This window comes from Cebus imitator, unplaced genomic scaffold (genome assembly GCF_001604975.1).
Source record: "Cebus imitator isolate Cc_AM_T3 unplaced genomic scaffold, Cebus_imitator-1.0 Scaffold117, whole genome shotgun sequence".
Taxonomy (NCBI): Eukaryota; Metazoa; Chordata; class Mammalia; order Primates; family Cebidae; genus Cebus; species Cebus imitator.
In genome coordinates this window covers 4975334-4986848 of record NW_016107432.1, presented here as the reverse complement: position 1 = coordinate 4986848, position 11515 = coordinate 4975334, and the positions used below count along the sequence as shown (strand labels likewise).

At 53.7% G+C, this 11515-nt stretch overlaps 1 protein-coding gene across 3 annotated transcripts in view; it reads right to left on the bottom strand.

Moving 5' to 3' along the window:
• Nucleotides 1–11515, bottom strand: part of ACOX3 (acyl-CoA oxidase 3, pristanoyl) — a 56270-nt gene that overhangs the window by 29590 nt on the left and 15165 nt on the right. For all 3 annotated transcript variants that reach the window (XM_037742183.1, XM_037742184.1, XM_017539034.2), the window contains exons 7-9: nucleotides 8907–8995; nucleotides 2532–2628; nucleotides 254–436 (exon numbers count right to left, since the gene is read on the bottom strand). In XM_037742183.1, coding sequence (XP_037598111.1) covers nucleotides 254–436; nucleotides 2532–2628; nucleotides 8907–8995 — 369 coding nt within the window. The remainder of the gene's footprint in view (nucleotides 1–253; nucleotides 437–2531; nucleotides 2629–8906; nucleotides 8996–11515) is intronic.

Below are 11515 nucleotides of genomic sequence, written 5' to 3'. Positions count from 1 at the left end.
AAAAAAAAAAAAAAAAAAAGATTTGCTTCTTCCATCTTCCTTATTTTGGCTACTTTATACATACTATTTTTAAATTAAAAACCATTTACTGGAAGCCTTGCTGCCTGAGATACCGCACTCCCGCTAACTATTCATCCTGTTAATTGCCTTAAGAGCTTTGATCAACTCCCAGTAACCAAACTGCAACTCTGTAAAAGAAGCATATTTGCATATAAGATAGAGAGACAACGCACGGATACTTGAAAGCTCGCACCTGTGTCTGGTACTCAAGCACTGGGATTTCCTCGTCCTCTGTTGGTCCAAACTGACGCCGAGTGGCTGAGAAGCGAACTGCGATGGACACGGCCAGCTTCAAGTTAGCGACTGCCATGCCCATGATGGCGACCCGGCCCCAGGACAAGCTCCCCAGGGATGCTCCTAAGCGCTGCCTGGCGTCCTGCGGAAGGAGTGCGGATGAGGAGTGCGAGCTTGCAAATCGTGGACAGGTGGGGGCACCGGGGAGGGGACACCCAGCTGCCTGGAAAAGGGACAATCCCAGCAGAGGGGACGGTATGACAGTGCTGTGTAAGGGTGCCCCCTCTCTGGGGACCTGCAAACCCTCTGCCTGGAGATCCCAAGGCCCCCCTTTAATCTTGGCAAGAATCAGATGTGGCCTGGACTGCCAGAGGACAGGTGTGGAGTCCATCAAAGGCAATTATTCTCCGGGGTTTCACGGACACTTCTTGTTCCTTGTGTGCCTATGAATGGGCAGTTCCTTTACATGCGTCCAGCTGGAATCTTCTGTCCACCATCTCCTTGCAGGCACACCGGTGTCACCAGAGGCTGTTGCTAAGGCCTGCCAGGCTGCTGTGAAAGCGTCAAATCTACAGCCCTTGCCATGTGATCTGACTGTCCTTCCTGCCCTGCCTCGCCCCTTGCTGCCCCTACCGGGGCCTGCTCATCGGACCATCTGGCTCCTTCTTCCAAGGCAGCATGGTAATTGTGTGTCTGAGCCTATCAATCACACTCTCACATAGGAATCACAGTCTCGTTGTGTTAAAACCCTGTTTAAGCTGGGCACGGTGGCTCATACCTGTAATCCCAGCACTTTGGGAGGCTGAGGTGGGTGGATCATGAGACCAGCCTGGCCAACATGGTGAAATCCCATTAGCCAGGTATGGGGGTGGGTGCCTGTAATCCTAGCTACTCGGGAGACTGAGGCAGAAGAATCACTTGAACCCGGGAGGTGGAGGTTGCATAAAAAAAAAAAAATACATATATATATATACACACACACACACACACACACACACACACAGACACACAGTGATTTTCCTTTAAGAGTATAATATATGATTTCACTGTCTTCTTGCATTCACTGCCATGCGTGAGAAATCTGAAGTTCAAGTGCTTTTTATGCCACTGGAATCAGATTTGGAAGATTCTAGAATTTTCTCTTAGAAATGCCTCAATTTCCCTACTGTGGGCCTGGGTACGTGCATAGGCATTTCCTTACTTATCTTGGTCCTCCATGAGTCCCTTCAACCAAAGGCCTTCTTCCCCTTTCATTTAGAGACGTTTCTTTCCTTTATTTCTCCAAACTTCTATTTTTTTTTTTTTTTTGAGATAGAGTCTCGCTCTGTTGCCCAGGCTGGAGTGCAGTGGCGCAATCATAGCTCACTGTGGCCTGACTTCCTGGGCTCAAGCAATCTGCCCACCTTGGCCTCCCAAAGTGCTGGGACTGCAGGTGTGAGCCACCGTGCCCAGCCTTCACTTTCTTTAATTCTCTCCTTCGGCCTTTTAGAGGACAAGCTTCCCATCTCTAATTCATCCTCCTGCGACGGTCATCCCATCCACTGTGCTCTTTCTTCCAGCCACTTTATTTTCATTGATGTGGGATTCACGTCTCCGTCTGTAAGCGGCTCCTGGTCTCCTGTTGCTGTTCCCACTCTGCGCACTCTGTGTGTCTCCGGGAGTCCCCGCCTCGCTCCTTTTCCAGCTGTGCTCCTTGCACGTCAGAGGGTGCGTGCTGCTGGGGACTGTTCTTCCGAGGGTACGTGCCCGGGTGCGGCCCGCCTGCTGTGAGCTCACAATTCCTGAGGGCCATCAGCTACGCCCTGGACCATCGCTGCCTGGGACCATGGTCTCTCTTCCGCTCTCCACGAACTTAAGCCAGGCCTGGGTTCTGGACACCAGGGAACTGTTTGTTGCCCCCCTTTGTGGACAGTTCACTCATCTCCTGCGAGTCCTCAGGGAAGCAGCACTGGAAGTAGGCGGTCCCCTAACTGCAGCCCCCAAGGGGGGGTGGGCACCCCTGGCAGCCAGTATCAGGCGTCAGGCCCGGACTCACCCCTGGACACCAGCACTGGTGCTGCGGTTGCCCCAAGAGTCCCCTTCTAGCGGGAGCACCAGAACCAGAAAAAGTGTGTCCCGGCGATGCCCGGCCATGCAGAGGTGTCGCTGCCTTAGGCACAGGGAGGGCCACAGAGCCAGGCCGTGCAGGGGAAGGCGCTTGGGAAATGCTGCACACAAATGCCCCCTCACGCCTATACCTTAAAGGGGCTGACGTAGGTGCCCTCGGGGGTGACGTCTCCCATCCGGTTCAGGAGGCTCTGGCGAGGAACTCTGACCTTGTGGAACACAGCGAATCTGTGTGGGAAGCAGTAGGGCTTCGGTTAAACGGGCGTCCTGCCTAAAGGGCGATGCCATCCCGGCAGAGGGCGTGCTAGTCGACAGGGGCGTTCAACAGGATTTCTATTCAAAAAAGCAGTCTAGGTCAGGAACTGTGGCTCACACCCATAATCCCAACTCTTTGGAAGACCAAGGCAGGAGGATTGCTTGAGCCCAGGAGTTCGATTTCAGCCTGGGCAACACAGTGAGACCCTGTTTCTAAAAAAAAATGTAGACTAAAGAATAAACGCGTTGTGTGTATGGCAGGTTGTACTCCAGATATTTATCAGAAAAAGAGGGAATTGTGTTTCCAAAGATTGGAATCTCTGATTCTCATACTTCAATCCCAAACCAGAACCCACAATGTGATAATATCCGCAAAATGAGGTTTAAAACTCTTAAGTCAAACAAAACACTGGTGTGATGGCATCGGTGCTCCCACAGAAGCAAATTCACTCCTTTTGAACAGGTGAGCGCAGGGTTACACACACGTCGTTACAGATTACGATGTATTAATAGCCAACGATATCTATTATGTTCCTCTGGTCAGGAAAACCCATTTCACAACAGTCTAGGGAATAAGGCTATGCTACGCTATGGATATTACATAAACTGTGCAAAAAATCCCCAAAACAAACTTCAAAATGTCAATAGTTCCTATAGCAACCTACCTGATGATTCGGCTCACTTGCAATGCCTTCGAGCAGAGGCCCCAACTTTTCTGGCACCAGGGAGGGGTTTATGGAAGACAATTTTCCACAAATGGAGGAAGGCGGGGGTGTTTTCAGGATGATTCACGCACATTAGATTTATCGTGCACTTCATTTCCATTATTATTACGTTGTAACATATACTGAAATAACTCTACAACTCACCACAATGCAGGGTCAGTGGGAGCCCTGAGCTTGTTTTCCTCCAACTAGCTGGTCCCATCTGGGGTGATGGGAGACGGGGACAGATCACCCGGCGGTAGATTCTCACAAGGGGTGCTCACATGCGCTGTTCACAACAGGGTTCACGCTCCTAAGAGAACCTAAGGCCGAGGTTGAACTGATGGGAGGCGGAGCTCAGGCGGTCCTGTAACATACTGGGAGCCGCTGCAAACGCAGAGGAAGCTCACTGCTCACCTGATCATGCTCACTCTTGCTGGGGGGCCTAGTTCCTAACAGGCCACAGACCAGTGCCAGGGGGTTGGGCAGCTCTGCCTTACAGAACAGTCTTTTACTAAGCTACAGAAAACACTATCTATAAAGAAGCATTGCACACGCCGGGAAGGGAACCAGATGCACCTGTTCCCTCTGCAAGGGCTCTTCCTTAAGTCCTGCTCTGGGGGCCCCCACAACTCCCTGGCCACCTGGTCCCGGGCTGCCAGCTCTGCCTCAATGGCCTGATTTCGCTTCCTCCCCTCCATCCCCAGCCAGGCCCCAGCACCTCCACCCCTACTCAGCTCTCCTGGGCTGACTTCCTGCAACAAGCGGATTGACTCTTTCCCAACTCCACCTTTTCAGCCCATCCTCCCTGTGGGAGCAGGGCCCTTTCCCAAAGGCCTTCAGATGGGCATGGCGGTGCCCCGGGGAGGCTGTCCTATCCCTACGGCCCACAGTCTCAGCCCAATAGAGACACATGGAGAGCGTGCACTTCAGCAGCACGTGTACCACGCCTGGAGCAACAGAGACCAGCACGGCCCCTGCGCGAGGGTGGCACGCAAGTTCATGATGCCTTCCACATGTTTTTGAAGTTAACTATCAGAACTTTTCAAAAGAAAAACATATTAATAAGGGACCAAAAAGTGCTGAGAGTCCCTCCCAAGCTCACCTCCACCTGCCCCTAACAGCATCGCCCCCTTGCCATGAGGTGGTCCCACCTGCCCGTGTCGCCCTGCCTGCCAGGGTCACTCCTGGCCTCGTGCCCTCCCTGCACTCACTGTTGACACCAGGCAGCCCTCCGCCCTCCTGGGAATTCTCAGCCCCACGCTGGGAAGGGTATGAGGCAGCCACCAGGGTAGGGCCCTCGACTGTCACATTCCTAGCTCCTCGGAGAGCTAGCTGCCTCTGAGCAGTCTCCCAGGGCTCACCCGCCTCTGTCTTATGTGAGGGGCCTTTGTGCATGGGGCCTGCTAGACTTAAGGGGCCGGTGCATAAGTGGAGTGGTATGAACAAGCCAAGTGGGGTCAGACGACATCCTCTGAGGCACAGGAGACAGGCCACAACCCCGACTCCCGAGATAGCCTGAGGGAGAGACACAGCCACACTCTTCACATTCCGGGGAGGAGCCAGGCCCTGGGGCTGGGTGGGGAAGGGGCTGGTGGGGGCCCCTCCCAAGCTCCTTAGGGAAGCCCGGGTGACCTGACGAGGGAGGAGCTCTCAGCCACTCTGCCAGGCCCCTGCCCACCTGCTCCAAAGCCCTAGGCCCGGTTGCCCGGCGGGTGGCAGCTTCCCCCACGCCACAGAGGCACCCTCAGAGCACCCCACCTCGTAAGAAAACTGCCTCCATGCCAGCGGCCCCAACGTGCTCCGGCGTGTTACCTTAAAGCCAAGGAATGCTTTTTCAGTATGATCCAGTCACTGTCAAGAGCCCTTCTTAAGGAGTGGAAATTCTTCGCCCGTTCTTACCATGTGGATATGGGACACACTGGAATATATCTAAACCTGCAAAAGCATTCCCTGAGTTTCAAAGGAAAGCAAACTTCCAAGAATTTTCATGGGATCCCTTCTGTTCCACAAAACCTATTCCAGTGGTGGTCAGATGTGGCCAACTCAAACACAGGTCAGATCTAGTGTCCCCAGCGGGCGACATGTTCGTGTGTCACAGGCATGTGTGTGCACAGCACAGGAGGTGTGTGTCACTGGACATGCATGTGGCACGGGAGGCCTGAGTTTGGCACAGAACCCTCCCATCCCCCCAGGAGCATCCAGACCTTGGCACGTGCCCTGCACCCTGGGTCTCCTGCTCCACATTCCAGCAGCTTACCCACTCCCTTGGGGCCTCACAGGGCCCCCTAGCCCAGCCCGCCCAAGCAGGCCATTGAGATCAGCAGGCCTCCTCCCAGCCACTGCCTCAGCTCAGATCAAATGCACAGAGAAAGACCCTTCAAGTACAGCCCACCTTAACAGTCTGGCTGAAACTATCTCTTGAAAAGATCTTTATGATTTTGCTTTCAGAGCTACTTGGCTAAAATTAATCCACACAATTTATGTTTGCCTCGGATTTGTAGGCAGTCATCCCATACACTCAGGAGTTCTTGTAAAGCAAGGGAATCTAACCTACAAATTGTAACCACTTTTTTCAAGATAAACAACACTGGTAACAAAAATCACTAAATTATAAGGATGATCTTGGAAAAAATGGACATCCAGGCAGAATCCAGGGGAGAAAACCCAGAGAGGACAATGGCACCACTGTACCCACTGCTGGGCGCGCCACCCAGATCTGCCAGCCCCGGACGAGAATGTGCATTTCTGGAAAGGGGCGGAGAGCAGGAGAGCAGGCCGCCAGCATCACCCCTGCTGGCTCCCATCCCAGCTGGGCCTCGGCCTTCAAAGGCTCAGGGATCAAAGAAGGGGACGTCCCACTGCATCCTAACACCCTGCAGAAAGACGAGGGGGAAAGGCTCCGGGGGCACGGGGACCTGGCTTGACAGAGAGGCTCTGAAGCAGCGTCAAAGGGCTGTCGTCACTGTGCCAGGGCGATCCTACAGGCGACCGCATTTCTGAGTCTTAGAAGAGCCTTTACTGCATCAGTGTGATGTATTAATCATGAATGGTTTCATCTAATGCTCCTCTGAATATTATCCCAGTAAGAGATGTGGATTCAATCTCTAGAAATGTAAGTTTATTTGGGGGAAACCAAGTGCAGGGTTTCTCTGCAATGTCCCAAAATAACATCAAAGCTTCTCATTCATGAAACAGAATGAGTGAGAAGCCTTGCTCACACCCGAGGCCACCCACTGGATGTGACAATTCACCACCACCCCCACATGCCCAGGAGGGGACGCCTGCCGGGCCTTACTGCACACACAGGACACCTCGGTAGATGGGATAAGTAACAGTGCCCGTGGCGGCAGAGCCCCGAGCGGGATCAGCCGGATCTAATGAAAGGATGCAGGTTCTCCAAGTCCAGAACACCACAGCGCCTCCCATGTCCTATTTCCTGCACGGCGCTTGAGAGCTTCTCACCCCGAGGCCAGAGCCATCCTTCTGAAACAGACCAAGCCGCATCATGGCCTCCAGATGGCTGGGGCCTTCCCGCTGCCCTGAGTGCGCAGGGCCTGAACAGCGGCCCTCCATACCCGCCACACGGACACCATCCATGCCAAGGGCCTCCCAGGCACCCTGAGAAAGCAGTCATTGAAAAGAATTGACAGCCACAGGTCAGGCGTGATGCTTCCTCCCTGCCAGCGCCACATCAACTAGCAGGTTCCTTGCATTAACATTAGCATAAGCCCGCGAGTGAGAACCAAGAATTCTGCAGGACAGGTGGAGTTAGGAGGACCTGTGCATATGTGTCTTGTTTTGCTTTTTTTTTTATTTTTGCCTGAAATCGTAAGAATTTGCTTTTTAACAATGTACTTTTACATTCTTCTCAAGTTGACACTGTACAAAAATCAAGATTTTCCTCTTTAGTACAGTCTGGGGTCCTGCCTTTTTTAAAGGGCAAAGCAGAGATTTAAGACACTCCCTGGGCCAGGCAGGGTGGCTCACGTCTGTAATCCCAGCACTTTGGGAGGCCGAGATGGGTGGATCATGAGGTCAGAAGTTCGAGACCAGCCCGGCCAGCATGGTGAAAGCCTGTCTCTACTAAAACTACAAAAAATTTGCCAGGCGTGGTGGCGCATGACTGTAGTCCCAGTCACTCGAGAAGCCAAGGCAGAACGGCTTGAACCCGACAGGTGGAGGCTGCAGTGAGCCGAGATGGCACCGCTGCACTCCCTGCTCATCACTCTGCCTCCTTAGAAGAGACAGGCAGGAGGCTTCCCCGTGGCTGGGCGCTGGGACGCCCACTGGCCCATCTTCTGCCTCTAGAGACAACCTGCCTCCTTCACGTCCAACAACCTCGTCACGATAGTTAGTTCCAACTCCCACGAGGCAGCCTCCTCCCGCTCCAGCAGCCTTGCTACAAAGCTGCACATCTAGAAACACTCCTGAGACATCCTGCAGGCCACCAGACTCAGGCATGGTCGCGCCTTGTCCGCCCCGCTATCTCCCAGTTATAAATCATCTTGTGGGCTCAGAGGGGCCTACGCCCTGCTGGGTCAGGCTCTCAGGGAGACGGCGTGTGGAGTACAGCATTCGCAGTGAGGCACGCACCACCCAGGCCAGCGGCCAGGAAGTTCAAGCCCGGGATGCTCAGGTGGGGCCTCGTGGGGCCCTGGCACAGGGACCTCCATTGTCACCTACTTTACAGATGAGCAAACGCCAAGCAAGCTGGTCAGGGTGACGCGAAGGGATGGCTGCTCATCTGTCTCATTCCAAAGCTCCTGCAGCTAATGACCTAAGGCTCCAAAATCCAATCCCTCAAAGCCCTTGTGGCCTGGCCTCCCCACCCCCTGCCCATCCCAGCACAAAGCCAAGCTTCACACCTCCCGCTGCTCCCTCCACCTGAAACGCTCGCTGTACACTCCAAAATCACTGGCCGCTTCACCCCAGCCACACAGGCCTCCATGTGGCCATCGTGCCTTCATTAGTCTTTCCAGGCCCCTCCCCCAGCCAGGGTCTGCACGCCCCATCCAACCCTTCAGCCAGGGCTTGGCCATACCAACCCGGTGTCACATCTGTGCTGCTAAATAGATATCTGTGGGCTGATTAAACAAATAAACCAGCGGAATTCCCTGTCTAAGCACTGTAACAGTAAGATTGCCCGGAGAGGAGCAAGCCCACTCCGGAAGCAGAATGCAGGTATGGGTCCCTGGAGATCAGCATGGATGTATGCGAAGGCCGAGCCGGGGGAGACTCAAGATGCTGACCAGGACCTCACACAGAGGAGGCCACCCCCAGGCAGGAGACCCACCAGCTGCATTCAAGGCCTGGGTCTGATCTAAGAGTGGGGAGCCGCCTGCCAAGGTGAAGCTGGTTTACTGAGGTCTCTGATCCAGTTGGCCTCCTAAAGTGGAGTTCAAGCAGTGCACGCACAGGGGCTAGGCGTGGGTCCCCACCGGGCAGCGGACGGCATCCATGGGCCTGGTGAGATCGCAGACATGAGTGGCAACGCAGCCTGGGCCTCGGCAGGAAACCCAGGGCTCAGCAGCCTCCATCGCTCACCCGTTATCCAGACCGTTCAGCCCCAGTTTCTTCCCTATGTCGCCAACCATCACTCCGGGCATGGGAAGAAGGGTCTTCGGGTCCCGGATCTGTACAAAGCCACAGAAAGCAGCAAACAGCAACTGTTACAATCACACACAAAAATCACAACAAATGTCTTCAAACACCCACAGGCCAGGCCGTGGGCTCATGCTGGGCGGCTGTGGGTTAAACTGGCCTCCAGAAACGATACAGACAAGTCCTAAGCCCAGGGCCTGGGAATGGGAGCTTACTTGGAAACAGGGCCCTTGCAGATAGAATGAAGTTCAGAGCATCGAGATGAGGGCATCCTGCATCACCCAGGTGGGCCCTAAACCCCACAGCAGGTGTCCTGTGAGAGACAGAAGAGGAGTGGGCATGGGAAAGAGGCAGCCCATGGAGGCGGAGGCAGAGAGTGGGGCGCTGGGGCCACAGGGAGCTGGAAGAGACAGGAAGGATCCCCCCTGGAGCCTTTCGAGAATGCCACCCTAAAGATGCCTTGATTTCAGACCCCCATTCTCCAGAGTCGGGGGAGTACATTTACACTGTTTTGAGTGCCCCACATTTACGCTGTGGGGCTTTGCCGCGGCAGTCGTGAGAGGCTAGCACGGGAGCTGGTGCTGCCGGGAAGACGCTGGGAATTCCACATTCATGTTTCAGACATAGGACTTCCCACTAGATTTTAATAACGTGACAAAATGGCTGTGCAAATGGATGCAGTGGGAGAAATGGCCACGATTATTCTGGTCAATCACCACTCCCCAGGACAAGGTCCAGCCAGCTGACAGCTGCGCACTGTGGGAACCTGAGGGAAGGACGAGGAGCTTCATCCTTGAGCAATTACAGCAGGGATTCCCAACCATGGGACGTACCACCTGCCCCTTCCTGGCCAGGGTACACAGATCGTGGTGTCTGGAGAGATTCTGGTTGTCTAAACTGCAGGGAGCTGTGGCTCAGAGTGGGCAAAGGTCAGAAGTGCTGAGCTTGGGGCACACAGGCCCCAGCCCAAACTGTCAACGGTGCCAAAGTGGAAAAGCCTACATTAGAGAGACGTGGAAGTGGTGCTGCTGGGAATTCAGCTACGTGCATGACTTGCTAACTAGCTTCTGCGTATGTCTGTGAATGCGCCATCTAACTGAACTTTAAAATAAACATTTTATGTAAACAGCCTTGCCTTTTCTAAAATCTTTCAGCAAGGCCCAGTGAAGATTCAGACACTGTCTCAAGAGAAAAAAGAAAAGAAACCTGCAAAAGATGCCAGCCCCTCCACCCAGCAGCTCAAGTCTGGGTCACGAGTCACAATCCTGACCGAATAACACCATGACGACTGCTTCCATCCCTCATCAGGCAAGAGGCCATGGCTCTGGGAGGGAGGACTCAGGGTGCCCTGAGCACTTGGCCCAATCCACAGCAGGCATGCTGTGGTGCTCTAGCGGCGAGCGGGGCAGCACAGTCCCGCGGAGTGTTTCCAGCACAGTATACGTGGGTCTAAAGCACTGTGCTCTACAGCCCCAAAATCAGAACGCCAACAGCCGCTGAATTCTAGTCCAGGCAACTCCCGCAAGAAGTCTGCTCCAGGTACAAACCTATAACCACAGAGACAAGGTACGGTGGCCTCAGGTAACTATGATCCTGTGATACACACACATTTGGCCTTGTCCTGCTTCCCAGCACACAACTCCTGAAACCCTTGCCTCTGCAGTGGTGAGAGTCTTTTGTATGCTCGTTGAGATGGCTGGGGGCTGGGGACCTGTGGGAAGTAGAAAAGCTCCTTTTCAAAGTTTCCTTTCTTGTTAAAGAATAAATCATAAGTGCGCTAATAACTCTTTGTGAAGCCCTATCCTACGTAGCTGTTAGACACGCCATGCTTACAGGCATGTAGTACATTCTATGTCCTTGTATGTTAACCAAGATACCTGTGCTGGACGTGCTCACAGGCATGTCCGTGCTCTCCACTGCTTTTACCTGTTAAGAAAAGTTTTAAGTTGTTAGCCATTTGGGTTTTAGTTTAGATTGTGAGGTCTGGCTCCAGCCAACAGAGATCAGACACAGTAGCAAGGACAACCCCGAATGTGTAAGGGACAAATTTGTGTTTTCCTTTGTTCATTGCACTCATGACATGGTGGCTAATGAGGGTACCCTTCCTGCAATCCAGGAAGTAAAAATTGCATTGCTGGAAGATCCTTTGATTCAGTGCTAATTTTTCTTTGCAGCACCGAGCATCTATTTCCAACAGGAACCCTAGATAGCTTCAGGATTAAGACCAAGGCCACAACCTGGACTTGCCATTGGCATCCAAAGGAAGGGGGGCCGTCTTGCGGGACTGAGCCCTCACTGTGGGATCTGAGGCTCACCCCAGGTGAACAGGGTCGGTATGGAGCTGAATCAGAGGACACCCAGCTGCTTTCAGCTGCAGAGCTGCTTGCTGGTGGGGAGAAACCTACACACATCTAATGTCAGAAGTGTTGTGTTGGGCCGGGCGCGGTGGCTCAAGCCTGTAATCCCAGCACTTTGGGAGGCTGAGGCGGGTGGATCACGAGGTCAAGAGATTGAGACCATCCTGGTCAACACGGTGAAACCCCGTCTCTACT